We start from the raw sequence: 25,679 nt of genomic DNA, 5'->3' as shown, positions 1-25,679 counted from the left end.
CTTGAACTGAACAGACTAATAAGTATATTAAGTTCGAACCGACAGTAATGTTAAAGTTGTAATGTTAAGGGCATTGTATTTCACTCGAATGTTATCACTAACAAAATCGAAGATCACACAAAGTTTTCAAATGATTTCTAATGTTTAAAACCAGACTTCGGTGTAACAAGCCTCCACACGCCGTAATATACGCAAGCAAAGATCCCTGATAGCAGACAACATAGGCCCATTTTTCTCCCATCCACCCTAAGGAGCCACCACCCATCTTTCTGCCATATTTATTGGACCAACCTTTCTTTCTGCGACTTGATTTAGACCTTTCCCTGTTATCTTAATTGGCAAAGTTCCCTAGAGATGCGATTCGTCTGTGATCTGTTTTCACACGCAGTCTCTTTTTTAGTTTTCGTTTTTTTTTTTTTTTATTTGAATTTGGAGAATTGAATAAAATAGGATTTTTGTACCGGAGCGTCCCTTGGCAGCAATGGGCATCGGTGCACGTTATGGCACCTATCATCATCATCAGCCGAGAGACGTCCACTGCTAAACAAAGGCTGTGTAATAGTAATGATTACCATGTAATAATAAGAGCCATATTATTGCCACAGAAAGAAGCGTTTCAATCTACACATTGACACAAAAAATATGAGTATTTACTTTCCTCAACTATATTTATTTCTGTGCATAATAATTTGTGTGTTTGTCAATGCATTCAAACTTTCAAAAGCCCCGAAAAATGTCGTGTGGGCCAGGTTTTTCGAAAAAGTACCATTACCTTAATATTTTGGCCTTCATGTCGTTCTTATTCTTTTTCGTCATTTCTTCATTACTGAAGGTCGTCTCTACGTGTCTATAGGGAATCTTTTTCTAAGGTATAGCATAGCCCACCATGGGTTTCTGCCTTCGGCATGTTTGAGAGCGACGTTGATTGGAATGCCCGAGAGGTTTTTGATTTGGTCCAATCATCGCGTTGGAGGGTCTATTATTCTTTTCCTATACTATAATACACTAGCTGATCCGTCAAACTTTGTACCACCCCAAACATTTCTTTTTCTCACCTTTTAAACCTTCCCTGGATTTCCACAAATAATGCAAGAACAATATTTGACAAACCGTTCTCGAGTTTCAGCGAGACTAACGTTCATTAGTCAATTGATTTTTATTTATAATAATATACCTATAGATATATCTAAACATTACACAGTATGTATCTTTTTAATAAAGCCCCCAAAACAAAACGCAAATTTTATTAAATTACCGCAAAACAAAATTTCGCGACATTTAATAATTAAATATCTAATTAGCGAGCAGCCATATGATTATATTAGCCTGGATGCGGGCACCACAGATTAACGGATTGAAACGGACGTCCGGCCGAATCCGAAATTATGTCCATGGAAAGATTAATCTTGTGTGCAAAATAATCTCTTTGTCCCAGTAAACATAGGATTATGTTATGATATCGTATGGAGTTTCTGTTTTATTTTTGTTCAAAATTCGTATAAAGAAAACCATGGTATTACAAAAATAGAATATGATACCACCAACTGGGCTTTTAGCCACCGGTGTCTCTATTCGTTTATGACGAACATTCTCCATGAGGCTAAACAGTATTATTCGAGTATTTGATTCTATTATAGAGCATAATTTACTTAAGCTAAGATTACAGTTGCAGTCTCAAAACTTCTCATTACAATGAAGAGTAGGATAGGACGGCAATCAATTAAAATTGTTCTTTAAACACTGAAATAAAACAACATTGAATTTTCTAACTTAAATCTGTCAATATTACTTTCTGTCAGCCCAGATTTCGAACTTTTCATTTTTTACTTGACTTAGAAATCGCAGTGCTAATTCCATGTTCAATACTCGGGTTTAGAAACCCCAAACTAAAGAGGTTGTCTAATATCTAGTTGGTTATGCAACCTCACTGTCACTGTGCTGCACACGCTACTCTTGAATATAAGTCCTAATGTGACTTGAAACTAGTAAAGCTCCCTCAAATATTATAGTTTACGTGAGAAAATCGTATGTTTAAATTAATTAAGTAAACGTACTTTTTAGCTATTGTACAAAAACTAATATCAACTTTATAAATAAATGAGAATATCATGGACATAGCCCTAACTAATGAAAAATTCAATGATTTGTGGTTTCAGTCATTTTACAAAGCGGAACTATTGCCTACTATTTTATTAATGAACCAGATATCGATCGATTGTGAAAATTAATTTCAATATTATCAGAAACCAAAACCGAATTAAGTAGTATGAGTGAACAGAAAACTTTTTGTGAGTTTTCAAATAAGTTTTGATTGATCGTAGAGACCCAGTTTTATTTGTGTTCCCTAAAAATACTAAGAAATTTGATTAGTAAAAGGTCAAGTAACTTAGTTGAGTTTTTCACCTGTTTTATACGTTAATACTCCGCTAATCGTAACGCCTTGAGTTCCCCGAAAAGATCAGGGGAGATGAATATTTTAATTCAAGTGGATCAAGTGGATTACCTTTCGGCTTATTGCGGCTTCTTTCTAAGGTTTTTTTAAGAAGGGAAAATCATCCATTGGCTTCTCCCGCCTTGGGTGAGGCGAGAGAGAGTATCAGACTCTTACTAACTAAAAACCACCCCGTTCCTACTCCTGCTTTTCGAGCCGGAGCTCTGGTAAACCCGCTAAGTAGTCCGCAGCTTTTTTATATGGGTAATGTCACTATCTCGAATATCACTGTCTCTTCAAAGATTGAGAAAGTGTGATGCAATGAGGCCTCACCTTGACTTTTAGATTTACATTCAATACGAATGCCAGAAATTGAAAATCATTATAACTATGTAAAAAAATAAAACAACAATATCTTGAAGGTAAGTGTACTTATGTTTCCTTTATAAAATACTTAAAAACTAATAATTACTTACATTAAAATTATGAAACTAAATAATATCACATATCATCAACGACGTCTAACAATTTTATTTTTATATTATTTAAAACATTTTTACAAAATGTTCCAATACTACCATTTTTTTGGTCGATTCGTTTGAAACCAATCACAGACTAAAATAATAATCTCTTGTAAGTAATAATGAAGCAGGTGATTATAATGTTCAATAAGTAAGTACTATTCAATATACAGAAGAAACTAACAGCGATGAAATATGAGGCAAAATAACAACTGTACCTCTACCATGAGTTTGAAGCAATAATAGTATTTATCGATAGCAAATTTTACAACGCCTCTACCGGTCACCTGTGGAACTAAAATTTGCCATACAAAAAAATTACGTCGTCGCTAGCGACCATCGACAAATATTATTGCTTCAAGCTCATGTTAGAGGTACTGAAACAGATAATTTACTCACGTATATTAATGGAGAAAAGCTCTACTAGTAACGAGTCACAGAGGGACTCTTCATCATGAACAGCGTGCATAGATGCGCACTAGTGTATAGACTCGAAACTAGTAGAGCTTTTCTCTAAAAATTTACGTGAGTAAACCGTGATTTTTAGTTAATTTAGTATGTCTCACGATAGTGATTATAAAAATAATAATTTACAAACTGATAAAAAGCATGAAGGTACGAAATATATACGACATTTTGAAAAAGATATCCCATGATACAAAGATAATATAAATGTTCATATTATCAAGCTCAAGAATGATGAGATAATATTTATACAACCCCTACATCAAACGCTAATAACCTATTACCTTGATTATTCTGAATGAGGCAAGACAAAACTGACGGCATAGAAATTCTTGTTAACCCACTAATTATTCCTAACATAGCTAATGTAACAGTAGCTGATTATCCAACAAAACAACATTATTAAAGCCATTTTCTTTCTCTAAAACATTCAATTACAATTTACATTTATTGTAACATCTATTTTATTTTTCGTGTCAAAGAAAATATTTAATAAACTAACACTTTATTAGAAATAAATAATAAGTAAGTACAAATTCCAATAGAGGAATTCTTGAATTCATCAGTACTGCAGACTGTTAATTCCAAGAATTCAGGTTCAATAATAATTACAATCCTAAAATTCGAAACTATGATTTCAAGTATGTCGATAACAATATACTAAATACAATTGCTAGTGCAGAAGCTTGCACACTGGTACTTGCTGATGTGTTATTTATAAAAATTGTAGTAGGCCACCATTGTGATATTGTAATTATACCACCAGTCTTTGGCACTTCTGTAGTGGCATGTTCCAACATGTTATCTGGAAGATAGCTACCACATGAGGGAAAATCTCTTGGTACCGGTGCCATATCTTTATGTTCACCTACTTTGAAAACTAAAGCCATACCAATTTCTACATGGAACTCAATATGACAATGAAACAGCCAGTATCCAGGATTGTCTGCCTTAAATCTGATGACTGTGTAACCTCCATCGGGCACAGTAACTGTATCCTTAATTGGAGCGTTCTTTAGATTTCTTTTAAGAAGACCTGCTTTATCGTATGCCTTGATTTCATCAACAGTGATATCTTTTGCGAGTCTTCTGAGACCGACTACTCTGAAGCTATGGCCGTGGAGATGGAATGGATGGTTGGCATCAAAAGTTACTCCTTCATCGACGATGATAATTTCTACTACTGAGTTTAGTTTTACGGCTAAGACGTGGGAGCATTCACAGTAGCCTTCAGTGCAGGCTTCGTCGATGCTAGAAGAATTGCAGAAGTTGTCAGTTGATGGTCTTGCAGTGAGGAGTGGACTTGAAGGTAGCTTCATGCTGATGTGGTTCAGTTGTGGTGTGTACAAACGATTTTCTTTCTTTGGAACTGTAAATGAAAACCAGAATACGTTGATTTACATTGAATATTACAACATTTTTCAAAGTCTTAAAAATTTATGTAATAACTATCGTGAGACATACTATTTTTACAAAAAAATCGCGATTTACTCACGTACATTAATTTAATAGAGAAAAGTTCTACTAGTTTCGAGTCACAGAGGAACTCTTCATCATGAGCACGACGTCATGACGTCGCGCAGCCTACTCGTACGTAATTAAACTGTGATTTTTAATTAATTTAGCATATCTCACGATAGTTATTATATAATGAAAAATATGTTCTCGTTAACAAAAGGATAATTATTGAAGTTTTTTATTAGCGATTCCTCCCCAATATTACCCGCTCAATCATAATCATATCAAATGAAAATAAAATTGGCAATTAACCATAAAAATCTCTAGCGAATTCGCGAACAAAATAATTCATTAAAATCGGTCGAGGTACCATGAATGCTTTTAATTAGATACCTCTATTTACTTGATGAATTGCAAAATTATTAGAGTACCATTATACCGTACTTTAATTGGGACCTTCCCGTTTCATGTAATTACATCAATCATTTTCGGGAACTTCGTGTAATATTATAATAAGTCTAATTATAGAAGTAATTTGTACACGTATGATATTAGAAACTTGGTACACATTATTAGATATAATGTGTTTCAATTTAATTACAAAGCAGCTATTTTTGAAGTCTTCATTATCGAGTCTGTCTTTGTAAGTCAATGGTCTGGAATCGATCCAGTTATTTTTGTTTGAACTAGAGGTGTCTAAATAATGTATTATCGCGTCTATTCTAAAGTTGAGACCTGCCTTATTTAGTATTTATCTACACTTATTCAATTTACATTTCATATGTTACAAAAACTAGTAAGTATCTAATTAATCATTAGGTAGGTGACATTTAATGACATTTTGGTTTTCACCAACATATAAGTGATACATAGCAGTACAAGTAAGGGCTTAGATTAGGTGCCACGTCATGCTCGTCTGGTTGGTGAATGGGTGTTTCTTTAAAAACTTTAACTTTTATTTAACAAATCATTATTCGCCCGCGTTAAGCATCGTGGTAGCTTATTATCATCCTTATTTCTATTGAATTGGTTGAAACCAGACGGCTGAATTTATTGAAACCAAATTTTGTGTTGCAATCGGCATAATTGTTAAATTATATAGCTGAGGATACTGAGACAGTTAACTTTTTTATATTTTTTTCAAGAATCGCCCGAATACTTTGATTATTGTCGTAGGAGGGTTAAAATAAGAGCCGTGAACATTGTCATGACCAATATAATTAGTAGTTAAAATTATGTCTTGGCTCACCTTGGTAATATCCATAATAAGGTGATCTGTGGAAATGCGAGTTGTTCTTCGCGTAGAAGTCATAAGCCACGTAGAACTGGTAATCAGCTACTTCTTTGAGGCTGTCGTCGTATCCTTCCAGAGACCGCATTTCGGCAACACTGATAGTTTCTTCATCTTCTTCACCTTTGTTGAGAGCGTTCAATTGCTGTGGAAGAACGAAATTTTTTTTTTTTTAAATCTTGCTTTAGCAGGGTATTTCTTTAGCAGAGTCATTATCTAGCAGGTTTTGTTGGGTTTATATTGAATTTTTTTGATGTTTATGCTGTTGCCGTGGCTTAATAGTAATACATAAATAAATGTTTAATTCTCTAAACTTAATTTTCTATTTAGTTGAAACAATGTTATGGAGGCCCAATTCCCACTTCCCAATTTCCCGATTCCTAACCCCAAAAGGCCGGCAACGTACTTGTAACGCCGCTGTTGTTTCAAGTGTCCATGGGCGACGGCCATTGCTTACCATCAGGTGATGATAGTTTATATTTATGTGCCAAGAAGATTGTTAAAAAAAAATTTTATTGTGCACGGTTGAGGCAGTGTTAGACAGTCATTTGTTGTGCGACTTGTCGCAGGTTCGATACCCATGAAGAACGATTTTGGTGTGATTAACAAATTATTGTTCCCGGTATAGTTATTAATTTTATTTGTTTAAAGCCTTCATGGTATATTTATAATCACACATTTTACATTTAAAACAACAATATTTAGAATAAAGATTTTCCAAGGAAGTTTTACCAGCTATCATACCTATACAAGACATGTAATAGCAACGAATGCAAGGTGAATTTAGGTGGCATTTGGCACACATATAGCCCATGACCCGGTTTTACTGTTTACCGACAACACGAGCGGAGCCCGCGGATCTAATGAATTTATAATTTACGAATACCCAAGGAACGGTAAAGATGAAACAAAGTTACGTGGACTTACTGCTAGAATTTGACAAAAACTTGGTGACGAAATTGTAATTTTAGGTCATATTGTGTAAAAAAAAACTTCGGATATATTCCAAACTCAACACCACAATCAAACTTTATAAATATTACTCAAATTCACTGCTTCGTTAGTCGAGTCAAGTGTGTTGAGTTAGATTTTCAGGTCGGGCAAAGTATTACTTGGCTATTTTCGGTTTGTCGAAAATTTCGTAGTAGTAGTCTGGAATTATATATATCTGGTATATAGCAATGGGCTCACCTCTTATCACATGGGACTAATAGCATAAATAGTGAAAAGTGGGTGTACATTGCACATTGCCATAATGTCCTCCTCTGCCTGCCCCTTCGGGGATAAAATGTGTGACGATATATAAAAATAATAATACTTAAATTCACTTCAAAACAAGATCCTCGTTACACTACCGCACAAAATCGTTCATAAAACAATTCCCATAAAAATATTCCCCTAAAGTGTCTGGTGGCGCCATCTAATCCGCATTAATATTTTATGGAGTGCGCGGAAACTACTTGAGAAACGTACAGTTAGTGGCTTATCTTCAACTAACATGGATGCAGGTTAATGTAGCGATTTAAGACTGAATGTTCTGCTTTTATAGATAATGCGACAGCTGGGAACATAATAGCTATCACATCTTCTAGGGCATAATGTAAGATACGTATATCCACATCCATTTTCTTATCGCTTACATTGACTATTTTTATCCATTGAAAAAGACTAATGGCTGGTTTTCCTGCCTCTCGATAGTCACTATCCTAATAAAATATGGACTAAAATGTGTATGGCTTGTTATAATGGTACTGTATCTAGCAATTTAGTTTCTACATACATACATAACTTCACGCCTGTCTCCCATGGAGGTAGGCAGAGACAATGGACCGCCAATTGCTACGAATCTTACATACCTCTTTTGCTTCATCAACAGTCATCAGTCTTTTCATGCATGCTCGTCGGTTAAGGGTACTTTTAATTTGGCCCTTCTTTAATATATCGCCAATATGGTCTCTATATGACCCCATTCATATTCGCCTTGTATATTTCTTCCGTAAATCTGCTTTCACCCATCCTTTCTATATGTCCAAACCATCCAACAAATTTAGTTTCTCTCTTCGATTAAAAAGACGTATTTTTCAAATTAACTATTATATTACTGACGACGAGATGCTATACCACACCATTCAAAATCAAGAAACTAAACCAAAAAATGCCCGTTTACTAAGACCCAAAGTAAAATAACATCGTCCAACAAAAATCCAACCCACGACGGACCTAATAAACAACGCTGAACCAAACACATTAGCCCAATCGATCTTCCAAAGAAACCCTGATAGTAACTCTAGAATATTTTACTTAGAACCAGTACATTATTCTAATCGTAGCATGCAAAGCCTTCACTGATAGTGTCTGGCGTATTGCCAGCGCACTACCGTCGTTATACCGAAGGGATAATTTCACCGCATCTGCAAACGATTTGATTTTGTGACCTGCCTAATGCCGTTCTGCCGACAAGGGATTATCTTATAGTTCTTTGCTAGTGCCGTAGTTTCCAGAATTGATTATGATGAGGTATGAAGATAAGGTCGGGTGTAATTAGGTCAGGCTTTTCTTGGTTGCGATTGGCGAAGATGTGTTTTATATCTATGTATTTTGCGTTAAACTGCGAGTGCTAAGATAAAAATGTCTTGGTGTAGTCACTAGGTGTTAAGATACGTAGTATGCCTAGTGAGTTACCGAGGCTCAGGTCTGAAAAGCAGGAATAGGAACGGGGTGGTTTTTAGTCAGTAAGTTTCCGATACTCCCGCTCGTTTCGCTTTTAGTCAGTAAGAGTCTGTCTCCCCCACTCGCCTCGTCCCAGGCTGAAGAGGTCATTGGATTATTTTCCTCCTCAAAAAAAAGGTTGTGAAGTTGAGATGTAGTAAATCTGATGTAACATTAATACAAAAATATGGGAAAATATAATTTAGATTTGGCAATACCTAGAGGCTAGTGAGTATTAATTATTCAGCATCCATGTTTTAAAACCGATTATTTTTTTGGAAATCTACAACCTACAAAGAAACTTAAGACTTTAAATTTAGCAACCACGTTATCAATCCGAAGCCAGCAAGGCAATCATACTAACCTACATTCAAAATAATTCTACAAAGCTCTTACATTCAAATTTGGGTCATAAGAGAATACGATTATAGCACGTTGTCGTTTGAAGAGCTCATGAAATTCCAGCAAGGTGGACCGTTGTGGTTGACAGACGGTATCTGTCTAACGAGACTAGGAAAGTAGTGAATATTCCAAATAATATGAGGATATAGCACATGGTCTCAGATTTAACGATGCTAATTCTAGCTGTGTGGTTAATTTGAATCAGTGGAAGTTTGTTTCTTTGTCAAAAGTATTAGCGATCTGAGGACTTACACTTGAATGCAATTCCGTTCGATCGTAGTAATTCGTACAATAAAATTATGATCAACAGTATAGTAACTGGAGGTTAGAATGTAATAAATTGTTACCATTCATATTTTTCTCATCAACGTCGTAAGTACTACTAAGGGACTACATTTTTAAGGAAAAGATTTTTTTTTTTTTTTATTTATTATTTACACAAAATACACAGTAATACAATAAATAACAAATAGCAACCAAAAAACCACTAAGGTTTAGAACCGTGCTATGGAATCTGCCTTAAATGTTACAATATGGAGGTAGGTACAATAATCTCGCTTAAATAGTACTCAGGTAATATTCCTTGAGTTTACATTTTATATTTTTAGGTGTGATACATTTTTTTACTTCTGCGGGTATACTGTTAATAAGTCTTGGTACAATATAACCAATAGTTCGCTCGCCATATGCATTGTTAGCGCGCTGCGTACGGAGCCGATTCTCAGAATTAGCCCGAGTATATATAGGATGTTCAATCTTGGTTCGTAGCGACTCGTTGAAAAATTGATCTTTTAACAATAAAAAATTGGCATGTGCATGAACTGGCAAGACTTTGCAGTGCTTGAACAAACCGTTTATATTTTCGTAATATTGTTTTTTTATATTAGGGGAAACTATAGTTTTTAGAATTTTATGTTGTAAATTTAAAATATTATTAAGATAGGTTTTGTAGGTACGACCATAACTACTGAGGCCATACTGGATATGCGAGTCTGCTAATGCGTAGTACAGCATTATTTTTACTTTAAAGGGTATTCGATTTTTTAATATGACCATGACGGCTAGAAATTGACGAATAATAATAGTACTTAATTTTCTTCGATGTATCTGCCAATAGTAGAGATTTTAGCAAACTCACTATTATGGTGGAGGTCTATAATCTAGACGATAGATCTAATGGGCATTCTACTGACTCAAACCACCCGTTCCTACTCCTGCTTTTCGAGCCGGAGCCTCGGTAAGCCGAAGAAGAAACAATGACAATTTGGGAAAGCATATTGCTTATTTTAGAGTTATTCGTCAGAGGTATTTGGAGATTGTCTCAATTGTCTCAGATTTATGCTGTCTAACCTCAAGACATTTAGAATATTTGTCTTACAATCAATATCAGATTCCTTGTTAGAACATCTTGATCTAAATTCCGTTTCTCCAAATTCTGAGGTTACAAACTTGAGAAATTGATTTTAGGAATAGTATGAACTATATATCATCACAGAGTTTTTTTTTAAATGTTGATGCAAACTTATTTTTCCTCATGTATCGTTTCTGACGTCCGTTCTTTCACCATATTATAAGAATCGTTCATAGCAGATAGCCATAAATTAAATTGACGGACATTTTGAGATTTTAAGTTGAAAGTAAAATTTTAAGTTCAATACTTAATTACCTAATTAAATAATCCTCGCGAAACCAGCAACACTTACATTGCTGCCAAAAACAAATAAACTGTTATATTTTTTAAACTACTACGAGAAAAGGTAGGTAGTGCCCTTGCGCTTCGCTTGGCTCGTCTTGGCGGGGGCACTACCGTGCCCCCAGATCAAAAATCAATTTCTCTCCAATTCACTGCCATTGCAACCACATTGATCTGACATTCATAGCCTCATTCAAAATTCTTGAAACTTGTAAAACCACTAAAAGGTACCATGAGAACTTTATTCAGTAAATTAAGAAGTTTGCCAATCAGTTCATGATCCATTCCTTTGGAAATGCCAGAGCTGAGCAAAAAGCAAAAAGATTTTGACCTTGAGAATGAAAAGGGTTAATGAATAAGACCTACAAAAAGTCTTTATGAATTTAGGACACGTAATTGGGGCCTGTTTTTAAGATCTTTTTTCAGACCTGTTTTAGTAGGAAAGGGGTTGAAAAAGAGAGATTTTGTTACAACTGAAGCATGAATGTTAATCTCGTTGACTTTTGACGGTGCTTTTATGTTGACACAATTTAAATCTGATTATTAGTTTACTGGATCTCTGATGCAAATATGAGTACTAGAATTGTGTTTAGGATTAAGTATTCTAGTTCTATTAAAACCGTTTACCATAAAAAATATACTTATGTATTACTTGTTAACAGTACACTTATTTCTTGAGTTATTTTCAGAGTACAACGACCCTCGATTGTTTATTACATGAGAATCACTAATTCTATTTGAAACATTTCTAAAATACTGAGAGACATCGACGTTAAATTACCACATGCTCACGTAATAGGATTATTCTCGTATCTCACGTAGAAACTAGAACCTTTTACAATTCAGTAAATAATAGTATTATGTACCTATTTGATACATATATGTATATATTTGATAAAGCTCCTAGTAGCACGGAATACTACTAGTAGTCCTTGTATAGGTAATATTTATAAAAAAAATTACTTATTTTGATTAGAAGTCGGATTTTCTTTCCTGATGCTATAACTCCAGAAAGCACAAACCGATTTCCATGGTTCTGCATTCGTTGGAAAGGTCTCGGGCTCCGTTAGGTTTATAGCAAAGAAATGGATTTCGCTGTAGTTGGTAGTTCATTCTAACCGTCGTTAACAATTTTGAATAACGTAAAAAGAACAAACATGCTAAAGCTGTTTAAATATTCTACGTCGAATAAATATTCGCATATTCCTTTAAGAATCTTCCATCATTCTTTTAAAACATAAGATTTTTATAACTTCACCGTTCACTATAAAACTTCGGTCCCCTCTAACTGGCCAAACCCCAAAACAGATGTCCATAAATATCACTTTATTATGCGTATCTTTGATAACAGTAAGGAAGCTGTCATCTCATGATAGAGGGAATGTACACGGCAGCTCGTCAAGCTATAAAAATCCAATATAAACTGACCGTCGAATGTTTGAAGAGATCGTACAAAGCGGGATTATGATAAACTGGTCATGTATCGCTCAATGTGTTACAGTAAGTATCCTAAAGTTTTTACGAGCCGCAAGGGTGCGATAGTGTACACCGATGTATAGGAAATTTTACCCAATACAATTTTATAGGGTTAAAATGTAACCTTGGGCGGTGCTAGTGTTGAATATGCAATGATACGGCGCTTTTACCGAATTTATTATTTAAATATTTGCATGGGCCGGCCGTTTCTAAGGTGTCGAATGGACGGTAGTTTGGAATTATGCGTGTGTCCTTTTTATGGTCGCCTTTTTTGTATAGTTTTTTCTTCCTTGTGATACTTATTGATGCACAAATCTATTCAGACATTGCAATAGGGATGATGATAGGGTATGAAAATTAAAAATCTATTTAGTTCATAAGTTAGGTAATAAAAAATGTTAGACACTATTTTGTTATACTCGTATAAGATAACAAAACTTAGATAAAACGAATCAAAGTTTAGGCAAATACATAATTTCCTCGTATAAATGTACCTAAAAGTCCCGTCACGCGATATTTCAAATCGATATATTTCCGAAAGTATTTCTTTCTATAAGAAAATAAAAAATACGTAGCCAATGTTTTATGATCTTTGCGTATAAGTAATCATAATACCTTTGATATAGGAAACTATCAAAGTTTTCAATCTAAAGCCTTTTAGTTAGAAGTTCCATATTAACATTCGTGTGTTCAAATCCACTGATTCATTTGTCATAGTATAATTTTTATTTGTATGGGATTTTAACTTCTTTCTAACTTACCAATCCTTCGTTATGCAATTCTTCCCATGTGGGGTCACCAGGGGGCTCCAAGTCCATGGCTCCTTCGTAGTGCAGGACTCCAACTTGCTTGGCCTTTGTGAATCTGTTTAAAGAATAATAACATCATAAATTTTATTGCATTGCTTACTGTTTAATAAAGATAGCTAATAAGATTTTGTAATCTGTTTGCTTGTTAACCGGATTATACCTTAAAAAACCGCAGACCTAAGCATCCACCAATACAATTTCCTATTCCAAATAATTTCCCAAAGGCTACATTTGCGTCAATCGAACATTAGGATGTAACTGTTTTGGTATAAGAGAAGATATGAAAGATGTACTCACACTTCGTCACAATCCATCAGCCCGCGGTACCGGATCCAGTAATTGTCTATTTCATTGTTAGCCTCCAATATGAAGTCGTAGCGCTCTCCTGCATACGTCACCAGTGATGTGGCTGGAACAAGAAATGGGATGTTTTAATACGTGCTATTGATATTTTTGTAACGATATCCATTCACAAAATGGATAACTGTCGTGCTTTTATGATTACTAAGATTATATCTTAGTTCAGATTTTGTTGGGAATACTCATTGCTATGCTAATGACTTGGTTAAGAAACCATTAAAGGACTCTGAGTATTACGTTCCCCTACACTTATTATACTCTTTGGTATTACGGTGAGGTCCTGCCACCGAATGCACGTAGCTTTAGATTCACTAAAATTTATTGAGCAAGCAGTATGTATGTTTATGTTCTGTTGTATACAAATACAAGAAGTATTTAAATTTAATAATTGACTAATTTATCAGTTGCTAAACACGTTGTTACTACTACAACCTCAAAGTTTAAACACGCACCCAACGATAAGGATTGTAAACACAATACAGTATTACGAAAATTCTCAGTACATTGAACTCTAAAATTTGTATTCAGTATCTACCAACAGATTTACGCTTCAACCCTAACAATATCAAACGCTACACCAATAGACAATAGCAACTACATCTACAAGCCTACTCCATATCTAACCAAAACGATTCACCCAACCGTACCACCATTAACTATAAGCCCATTCAATTTCAGTTCAGACACTACTATCTCAATTCCCTTCTAATTGAACTGGACAAAGCAACAAGAAATACCGCAATATCCCAGATTTTCTACCAAGCAATGGTTATAGATGTCCAGCATTGCCATGGATTACAGGTGCTCGCAATGTTCAGAATTACCCAGGATTGTATGGGACTACAATTGAATATAGCCCTTATCTACAATCTGATATAATACCGACGGCTTTCCTGGATCGTCTTGTGTTTTGCTGGTTCGGGATTATGGTGATCTAGGATTCAAGGGGACAAGAAATGTTTTGGTATACAGTACCAAAACTTAGTTAAAATATATTTGATTTTTGACTGCATTTTTGGGATCATAAATGTATCATCGTTTCGGGATCATAAATGTATGCAGTAAAAACAAATTTCGTGTCAAATTGACGAATCAAGAACATTTTCATTTTCAAAATACTCAAAGTTTTTTTCTTTTTGAGCGAGGTTGGAGAGAGTACCAGACTCTTACTGACTAAAAACCACACCGTTCCTACTTCTGCTTTTCGAACCAGAGCCCCGGTAACCCGCTTGGAAGTCTGCAGGAAATACTCAGTGGTAGCACGTAGAATTTGAATGGCCTAACACGAATTTGTTTTATTTTGTAACCCTAATATTTTAATAATTCAATTTTTAAGTAAAGCCAGTATTGCGTGTACCAACATATTCCTCGTGTATTATATTAATATACTACAATTTCCTGAATTTGTTTGCGATACAAAAAGTTGGTTATTACACCAAGTTCTTTATATAAACGGCGTATTGCCCTGAATATTGGACTTTTGACTTTGTCTGTAAATCTTGATAAGGAAACGAGTTTCACCGTTGTTTGGCAAAACTTATTTTCTCTTATGGACTGCGTACATAAAGTCTATCGTTTGGGGAATAAGGAACTAGCAACACACACGATTCAAAAAAATAATCTTATACCATTTCCATTCGGGTTTCCTCTACAAAAACATTCAACGTTCACGTGTAGAAGCTTGGAGGCGATCACAGCAAAAATCGTCGAAAAGAAAATCCGATGAAAAGCGTTCAGAAAATCCTGACCTTTAAAATGGGACTCGGGAGTATTTTCCAAGGAAAATTCAATATGTACAATAAAATAGAATACGCTGACATTTTAAAGACGAAATAAGGGAGAAAGAAGTAATGGATGAAAGAGACAAATTGAATTAGTAAATAGATGCATTTCTGATGAGGTTTAATCGAGAACGATTGTGCTTCTCAAAATGTAAATTACCATCGCGCCTTCCCTCAATGTTGGTACACAGGCTTTATATAAAACAACTCCTTCATTTTATAATATGCTGTTAGTTTCAGATTATAATAAAGAACAAACCTTTTTAGTCAAACATAGAGTTCATTTTTCTATATCGAGGACTCTGTAACTACATCTACTTGACTGTAAACTAAACAATAAATTATAGGGCTTTTAGGAAAAATAATCCCGTTCTATGTACATTTTACCAGGTTTTGAATCAAACCCAGTGATTTTACAAAACAAATCACCACTCGGATCCGATTTTGATATTTCACGAGCATTAAAAACTTTTCTAGCTACGTCCTTCATACGGCGGCGTATGATTTTGTTTTGATGAACTTCAAGGGAAAAAGTTAATCGGAAATTATTATTGGAGGCTTTTGAACTAGACCCTCTAACTTTTAATGTGGTCTGAAGTCATGACTTCATAATACCATGGTATTATTTAGAATGGTGCTTGTACTTGTCTTATTGGGGAAATATTTATTTTAAGATATGTAATATTATTATTAATCGTCTTAGCCTCAAAGAGGTTAAAAACGTACTCATAGTTCCTATTTTCAAAATCATTAAACAGAATTGATTTTTTTCTTCTTTGTTTTCCAACAACCAATAAAAATCTGGATTTTATGCGTGTAGAAAAATATGTCGTGCATAGCCTACATCCAGTGATATGTCCATCTTGTGTGTCTTGCCCATGGATTTGTTAGAAAAGATCTAAGGGTGCAAGTCTCTTTTTTATCTGAAATTATCGACATATGACCGCGTTCGCACCTGATGGTAAGTGTCGATGAACTCTTTGGCCTTTTAAATGTATTCCTGGATGGTTTTTCCATTTAGTTTAGACAGAATAGTATTAAAAAATAATATTTTTCATGTTACCAAAATCTAGAGACAACGTTTCAGACAATGTACATAGATAAAGATGGCTTAAAATTCCATCAATAGAAGACAAACTTAAATAGGTCAAACCGTTTTAAAAATCTCTTTAGCATAAAAATGATAATTATAAAGCTTTTAATTTGTTGGTAGCGTTTAACTAAAGTTCATCAAAGGCCTTTGTTAATTGTTCTGAGCCAACATTTTCTAAGTAATTATAATTTATACATTATATAGAACTCCGTCGAATATTATAATAAAAGAAACATTTTTTGTTTGGATCGACTACGATGCGTATGGATTTTTTTATTGAAAAATCTTCATGGCGTCCCTATTTAAAGGGGATTGTTAGATTCCTATTGATGAACGACGCCAAAAAGACTCGCAATTAATTATAATGCTGAGAGATCTACTAAAAAAATCATGACCAGCCTATGACACACCAGTCAGACTACTGAAGAACTGTGAGCATCCACCTCATAAGAGGGTGTTTACCATAATCTTTTCGCTACATTTGGTAGGCGTTTTGAGGACAGCTATAGCTTCATTGCACACACATAAAAAACCCGGCTTCGGCACGACGTGGTTTCGATTTATGGCTACTGCTAGCTGCCAGCGAGCTTACAGCACGCCGACTGCGAGCTGCAAGCGCGCGTAGTGATTATGTTTCAATTGCGCTCACTGCTGTTGGCGAGCAGTAAGTATACAAGATACACAAGAAGAGGAAAGTTGGTGATAAATGTATTATACTCTACTGTCACCACATAAAGAAAAGAGGTTCCTAAAAACAAAATGGACACTCAATCATTCCTTACATTTAGCCTGTTACTTTTTTTAAACGTTGACCCACATTAGAATTTTCTCCTGTGTCGTGGGTGCGTTTACAAACATACAAGTTCACATACACTTCACACCCAGACCCGGAACAACAATTTGTGGATCATACAAGAGTTGCTCCGTGCGGGAATCGAACCCACGACACATTGCGCGACAATCAGTTGCCCAGCCACCGCACGAACCGTGCAGTCAATTATTTTTGTTTCAATCAATTACGTACCTAAACATCAATTGTTAATCCAACTAAGAAATAAGAAGATAAAGGCAAAGTTTTCATGTTTGAGAATGTTTTAGCTAAAAGCTTTGACGATCACTCCTCATGTATTCCATTTCCTCACGTTGCCTGGTAAATTGGATTGCGGTGAGGTCGTGATCTTAACAGGAAGAACGCGCAAACTTCGTATTGAGTTGTTAAGATGGAACCTCCGGCTTGTAAGTATGTAAGTACATATACGTATTACGTATGACTTAACTAGTAATGCTTTGGTGATTTATGTTTTAAAAGAGACTTTATATATACACGCCCTCTACCCGCGAAGTGGTAGGCAAAGATGCACAATTGTTTATGGTATAAGCCGGTAAACGAGTCAGACGGATCACCTGATGGTAAGCCATCGCCGCCGCCCACACCCGAAACACCAGAGACGTTACAAATGCGTTTACGTCGTCGCTAGCGATTATCGACAAATACTATTGCTTCAAACTCATTGTAGAGGTACAGGCCACTCCAAATTTTTTTGTTATATGACTTGTAGGCTAGCGTAGCTATGCAAAAATAATCCATTAATTTAAAAATCCTTATATATAGATCTACAGCGTATTACGTGGTAACGCAACTATACACGACAAAGCGCTGTTAATAAGATGCACCACTAATAATGATCAAGACTCATTACCAAAAAAAATGCATTTGGTCTTTATTACCTTTATGCTTAAAACTCATTATTATTTGTGCACTGCAATGATATAACTGATGATCAATATATCTGAAGATGAAGAAGCTCATGAGGAAACTTGTAATGTTTACATACATTCAAGTAAACCTAATGCAAGTAAAGAATGGCAATAAAATTCAAGGAAATGATTATGGAAGTAGGTATATACATTGGTTCGTCGTTTGAAATTTCTAGGAAACCATTAGCTTGAAACGAAAATAGAACCAAGTGAGTATAAAATAAATCGAAAACATTCGTATTTTCTTTCGAACAGTTCTTAAAAGCAGAGTGGAATATAATAATTTTGTTATCACCCCTGACTAAAAAAAAAAAACATAATTATTTTAATGTCCGTCTTGTGGATTATTTAAAAAAAGGTAATTTAAAAAACTAAAAAACCCGACTGCGTTTCTTTATAACATGAAACTGAAAAAACCCTAAAACAAGAAAGTCATCGTAAAATTGAAGCAGTCGGGACCCATTCTAAACATTTAGTGAGGGCACATACAGCTGGCTTTCTAGACTTGGTCCCGACTGCTTCAATTTTATGCTGCTTCATTATCTAACTAACGGACCAAACAGATTTTTAATTTTCATACCCCGTCATCATCCGTATTCTTTACACATCATCAGAAGCACACACACCTTGTATTCAACAGCCTCCTTTCAACCAAGAAGAGAATGTAATAAACAAATTACTTCATACCCTTACGCTTAAACTCAAGAGAAAACCACCACACTAAAATTCAATTTGCTCAAACAACGTAATTATTTCACGAAACTTGTCTCACACGGCACCACAGTTGTCTCAGAATTACGCCGAAACTAATTAATCCTTAATACTCAACACTGAATTGTGTGAAGAAAATAAATTCTAAAAGACATTTTAGTTCTTCCATCTGTAGGTATAGTGATGTGATGGGTTAATGAAAGTGTATGGCTTTGGGACGAAACTGAAATTTGCATTTTAATTTATTTTATTTTTTTTTATTTTTTTTTAAAACGTTGCTCCACACTAGGATTTTCTCCTGTGTCGTGGGTGCGTTTACAAACATACAAGTTCACATACACATTTTGTATCAGTTCTTCTATATTTTTTATCGTAGAACAGAATCGGACACATTTTTAAGTGTGGGAGAGTCAATTAGTCACTGAAGTGATACCACCAAGCGTTGTGTTTCGTTGTGTGATTGAGGTTACCAGAGGCAAATACCCCCAATTTTCCCAATCCACGATTCCCCAACAACCCTTAAACTCCTAACCACCACTTTTGTATATCTGTCAACAACAAATATTACGTAAACAAACCACTCCAAAAATCAAAACATAGATCACAATGAACTATTCGTCTCCATATAAAATTACATCTATACACAAAACCTTTACATGAATCAAATTCATAAAATCATTGCATTTTGTAAATCGCCACAATAAAACAAACACCAAACTCGACACCCCTAACTTCCTCACAACAAAATTGAATTCATTTACCCTTCACACTTTCCTCATAACACATAATACAATAAATAGAAAAGAAAAATAAATCATACGATCCAAGAGCTTGTATTTCAATCGAATAAGCCTGTTTATGTGTAAAACTATAACAACAAATCCTTTTAGCCGAAAAATAACGGAATAGTCACGTTTAGGGCATACGGTTTCGGCGAAAGGTCCCTCATTGGCCGAGATAATCTCATCGAGATAACACGCTCTTTGTACACGAGTTTCTTTTAGTCCTGATTTGATTGTTTTCTTTGTGATAAGGTGGAAATAGATAATAATCTACAGTGGCAAGAAGGAAACTTGGAATGAATGTACAAACTTCTTCACCATCTGGACTTGGTCAAGTTTCGAGTTGTTTTATGTATCTGAATGGCCTCTGTAGTACTCTTCTATTCACTATCTCTATCTCTTTTCTTTTTTGTTTAGTTTCCTTGTTAGATATAAGTGTTTTCGTTTACACGTGCATTCGTCTACGGTTCGCTAATTAGTTAAGTACTGCAATGCAACGTCAAGCCTTTTATCTCTGGTAGGCAGAGGTGTACATTACGATATGTAATGGCGTTGTACAATGTACACCTACTTTTCACCATTTGTGTTATAAGTCCCATGTAATATAGCGTGAGCCTATTGCTGCATAATACTGGGTATCATTTCAGACTCCGTGCTACTACTGAGAAAATTTCGAAATACGAAAAAAGTCCAGTAATAGTTTAATTTTTCCACTAGAAGACTTAGACGCAAATGGATCACTAGATGGTGAGAGTTAGCACCGCTTATGAACACCCGCAACACCGAAGAAGTTACAAGTATATAGCGGGTCTTAAAATAATAGTTACAATTACCTAATTATCTTTCCATTTATTCACGAAACAAAATCTTAAATCAAAATTCATTCAGAGACTTTAAAAAATCAGTAGCAAAATCCTCTTTAAAATCAAATAAATCGTTCACGTTTTATCGAAATCACATTGTTTTTATCTGAATCGCATTCACATCTGCTAATGTACAGATAACTTGAATTTTCCAATAAGCATTTTAAAATTTTTCCTATCTCAGAGATTGGAAAAAGTTAGCCGTCCAACTGTATGGTGGAATGGGTTGCTGTATGTGTGTGTCTGTGTGAGAGAGATGGCATTATGTTGGGTGTGAGAAAATTCAAACTTAATGTGAAGTGAATTTATTCTATGTAGGTTTTGTTTGTATGAGTGGCAATTTTGTGAAGCTTTTAAAGATCATTATTGATTGTAACTACGGGTATCTAGTAACGACACAGACTACTAATGTCTGGCTAGTAAGCCGATGCTTATGCTGGCACCATACCTACTATCGCGAGTCGAGACAAGGCCAAGACACATTGTTGTTATTCTAAAATAGCTGTATTCATTTTCTAATTATAAGTCTGCAATTTACTTGCTCGCGCGAATGTGTGGTACTGGCATAAAAATTTGCGCTTTGTTTAAAAGTGGATCTATAATTTAGTGCCTGTTTTTACCGTCTTCGTATAAGTACTTGATAAACCTATGGAACGCATAGAATTACGTTGTTTATCAATAGATAGGGTACATAGTGGCTATCAAGACATAGTAAAATAAGAGCTTAGTATAAACAAATATATTAACTGATTCTCTGTACTGATACACTGCCACACTCAGAGACATTTATGATTACTACTATTAACGATTACTATTTACAAAATCGGTACTAAGGATTTTGTGTAGAAAACAAATTGCTAAGAACTGGGTTAAGTAACCATTAAACAACTCTGAGTATGGCAGTAAATCTTTAATTCTTACTTACGTAATATTTGGCTATCTATATACATATCGTATGGACTTATTTAATTTTAACGATTACTCAGTCAATAATTTAATTATTTGATCCATTATAAATCCATTCACGTGGATATAACACGTTTTTGAAACCGTCAGCAGTTCATTATTTAATCCAATTAGATAAATTCAATTTTAATTTCATTATTTAACGTAAACCGTAGAGTTGAAATTGCCGTAAATAGCTATTACATTTTGTTCATTATTTACCTACATATATTTTTTATGCAATGTTTTATTTCTCGTAAAAATAATTATCCATTTTTATATGGAATTATGATTATTCAATTTATTTTAAGCCGAACAAATAATCATACTTGGTAATACAGATTACTTTATTTCATAAATAATGCGTAACACGTATTTACCACTGTGGTTTGTTTAATTCAAATATAGGTACAAGTAGGTGGCGATTATTAAAATTAAAATGCACTTACAAAAGATCAAAGCTTCACTACATAGTATAAAACAAAGTCGCTTTTTCTGTCCCTATTTTTTAGCTGCCTGCGGACTACTTAGCGGGTTACCGGGGCTCCGACTCGAAAAGCAGACGTATGACGAGGTGGTTTTTAGTCAGTGACACTCCCTCTCGCGTCACCCAAGACAGTGACACTCCCTCTCACCTCGCCCAAGACGGGAGAAGTCATTGGATGATTTTCCCCTTCAAAATAACTCTAGCAATAATTGCCAACACCAAGAATAATCAAAATATAGTGCCAAGACTGAGAATATAAAATGAAATAATTTACCTAACAATACAAAAGAAATCATTTATGTATTAATATTCCCGAATAATATAACCATAACTCCCGAAAACTGAATTCTTTACGCACTATAAACCTCAGCCTGTACAATGACAAAAATATAATGAAAATATAAGTAATTAAAGCACGATAAAATATAGCAATACTCCACACTCACCCACCAAAGGCTCGAACAATAGTTACTGTAATTTGTTTACATAACAGTCGAAACGCTGTTCTCATAAAGCTACGAGAGAATTTTTAAAACAACGTTTGTTTTAGATGGACCTTACTAGCGCAATGGACGGTGTTGAGGGTTATCGCACACTGCTCTGGTACGGGACCGAATTTTAGCTACTGCGGTAAACGCGCGTCACATGGTACGAACTCACGATCGTAGAATCGCGCGTCTTTTTGTTACATTTCGAATGTACCAACGTTTTCTACGATTGATTGATCTTGCTATAAGCAAGAGATTCACTTAATTGAGATAAGTTTTTGCTTGAATCAGTCAAAAATAAAATCGACTGATGCAATACTGACCAGCCAACGGCTTTCTTTTGATTATTAAGTGACATTTTATATTACACTTTTTGATTTCTTCCAACCTGCGATGCTATTATATTATAATATACGATATTCTTCATCTGATAGAGCACTCTCAAATTAAAAATGCAATTTCAAGTTGGATTAGTAATTTAAACAAACTAATGTACGTCGAAATAAATAAACTCATTAGCTTGATTGTTTACAGATAGACAATACAAGACAAGTTATATGACAAGAAGTTTATTACTTGCTTTAAACGTCGCCATTTTGGTACTTGCATGATGTACCACGACCTTTACACTAGGAATTTCATGACGCGCTCTTTATTTTATTATTATTGTACTCGAAAATATGGCTCGCTACAGTGTTCGTTAGAAATAAATTGTTGCAGCGTTTCTCGTATGGGTGATTCCATTCTTTCCGTGTTGCATTCATGGAATTATCTAGTTTTGATGTTATTTTAGGTTGTTAGGTTTAAATCGACTGTTTTTATAGGTGGGCTTTTGTGTCAGTTAAAGGTGAAATAGGGTGCAAATTAAAAACGTCTACAACGTTGAATTAATTTTATTGTAACTTTCGTGAGATATACTAAATTAATTATTATGTTATCGGCTTACTCACGTAACTGTTTGACGAGGAACTCGACTAGTTTCAAGCCATGCTAGAGGCTCATATTCATGAGCAGCATTCCGCGACACACGACGAGTTCCTCGTCAAAACAATACGTGAGTAAGCCGATAACATAATAATTAACGTTTGATTAATCTATTATATGTACGTATATAAAACTCTTCCGTTACTGAGTGACTGACTGACAGACAACGGAACAGTGACTGACTGATAGACCTAGGAAGCTGAAATTTGGCACGTTTGTTCCTTAAGGAGTATAGGGGAGCACTAATAAAGTATCTCTCTAAATTATTATGGGAACGAAGAAAGGGGAGTGTCTTATTTAAGCGTACGAAGGTTCACTGGTAGAAGCTAATAAATAATATGCTTATAAGTGGTTCCATGGGCGTCGTGAATATGTGAGTGTTTTATGGTATAAGCCAGTAAATCAGCAGACGGTAAGCAGTCGCCGCCGCCCATGGACCCATGAAACACCAGAAATGTCACTAGTGTTTTACCGGCCTTTTGGGGGTTAGGAATATAAAAGGGTTGTGGGGGAATCAGGGATTGGGAAGGGGGGTAATTGGTTTGGTTAGGTATCAAGTCAATAGCGCCTTTACGGCAGCTGATCAAACATTGCCCTAGACTAAACCCGATACCTATTTTAAATCTAATCAATACCAAATTTACATTTTCAAATTGAATTGTTTTCCATTTAAATATCACGTTTTAATAGCACAACCCTTGTTATAATGGAAATTGTGTGTTTTCATATTAATGGTATTTCAAGAGTCTATTATTATATTATTATACAGCAATCATTTGTGTTCTGCATTTACAATGTCCATGTGATTTGATAATTATTGACACGTTGGTCTGTCTGTGTTTTAAATGTTTTATCAAAAGGTCTAGGTGGCTTTTTGTTTTTGCAGTCTATAAACTGAAGAAGGAAACCAACCTTTGTTGTATAGTGATTATAAACATGATGTGTAGCTATATACGTTTCATCTTAAACATTAGCCATTTACCTTCAACAATCTTAAAGCATTAATTGCCGAAAGAAAATTGTTGAAGGCATATCCTCCGCTAAGCGTCGGTCACCAGTGAACGACGTGGTAAAGAATTTTGATCTTCTAACCACTCATATAAAAATATCCTACCATATAGCATATCCTTTCATAAAAAAAAAAAAAACATCACCATTCATAGAGACCCAGTTAAAATAAGTCAATCAATTACTTGACCTCAAGAGCAATAATAATTCGCCCTTCTACCACTCACAAAACCCCCAAACACAATTATAAAGAACTCTATTAAATATTAATTAGAAAACATTTTACAACAACAACAACCTTGTTAGAAAACTGTCCTGTTTCCCCAACATCTATATCATCAAGTCTTAAATTATTCTCTTAATTACTTTTCCCGGTATTAAACTCAACATCGTCCATTAAAATGGCTTCCACATTGAAAAACATGGGAGGTGAGGTACCCAGAATAACATTAGGGAGCCCGCCATTAGTGAACAATTTTTACGTCACAATATTCCCAAGCTACACCTGTACTTCGGTTAAGTTAGGCCAAAGGGTAGCGGACGATCCCACGGGCACAAAAACAGCCCTGCCAAAGTAATCAAAGGTTAAACGCGAGGTAGGTTGAATATTTTCCGACGCATTCGTTACGTCCACGTGTCCGTTGCAAGCGAGAACATTTCTTTATTATGTTTGGAGATGAAATTGTTCATGTTCGTACTCTAGTCGTATGTGTTACATAATTTAAAGCTGCAATAGAGAATGTGAATAGCCTCACAGAAAACCGACGTGAAACAACGCTTGCGTTGTGTGAGTGAGGTTACCCGAGTCCCAAATACCCCCTTCCTTATCTTCCCAATCCCCGATTCCCCAACAGACCTTACATTCCTAACCCCCAAAACCGGCCGGCAACGTTTTTGTAACGCCTCTGGTGTTTCAAGTGTTAATGGGCGGCGGCGATTGCTTAACATCAGATGATCGGTCTGCTCGTTTACCGGCCTACTTTCTCTCTCTTCATCCTATTGCTGTATTAAATATTTTGCTCCTGTACCTATAACTACTAACCTACCAGTTATTAAACATGCATTAACATAGTTTCGCCTCGAAGGGATTGGACAAAGGTACAGAATACTAACTGTTCCTCTGTAGTTATTAGTTTCAAATCAGTTGCTAGAAATTCAATTAGA

General features: G+C 35.0%; 1 protein-coding gene across 4 annotated transcripts in view; it reads right to left on the bottom strand.

Moving 5' to 3' along the window:
• Window positions 1-2,845: 2,845 nt before the first annotated feature.
• The window catches only part of LOC118279184 (uncharacterized), a 98,373-nt gene continuing 75,539 nt past the window's right edge, over window positions 2,846-25,679 (bottom strand). For all 4 annotated transcript variants that reach the window (XM_050698377.1, XM_035598741.2, XM_050698378.1 and 1 more), the window contains exons 8-11: window positions 13,553-13,664; window positions 13,208-13,310; window positions 6,125-6,311; window positions 2,846-4,786 (exon numbers count right to left, since the gene is read on the bottom strand). In XM_050698377.1, coding sequence (XP_050554334.1) covers window positions 4,047-4,786; window positions 6,125-6,311; window positions 13,208-13,310; window positions 13,553-13,664 — 1,142 coding nt within the window. In that variant the 3' untranslated portion in view covers window positions 2,846-4,046. The remainder of the gene's footprint in view (window positions 4,787-6,124; window positions 6,312-13,207; window positions 13,311-13,552; window positions 13,665-25,679) is intronic.

Source organism: Spodoptera frugiperda, chromosome 14, assembly GCF_023101765.2.
Source record: "Spodoptera frugiperda isolate SF20-4 chromosome 14, AGI-APGP_CSIRO_Sfru_2.0, whole genome shotgun sequence".
In the NCBI taxonomy this organism is placed as follows: Eukaryota; Metazoa; Arthropoda; class Insecta; order Lepidoptera; family Noctuidae; genus Spodoptera; species Spodoptera frugiperda.
This window is presented reverse-complemented; position numbering and strand designations above follow the sequence as displayed.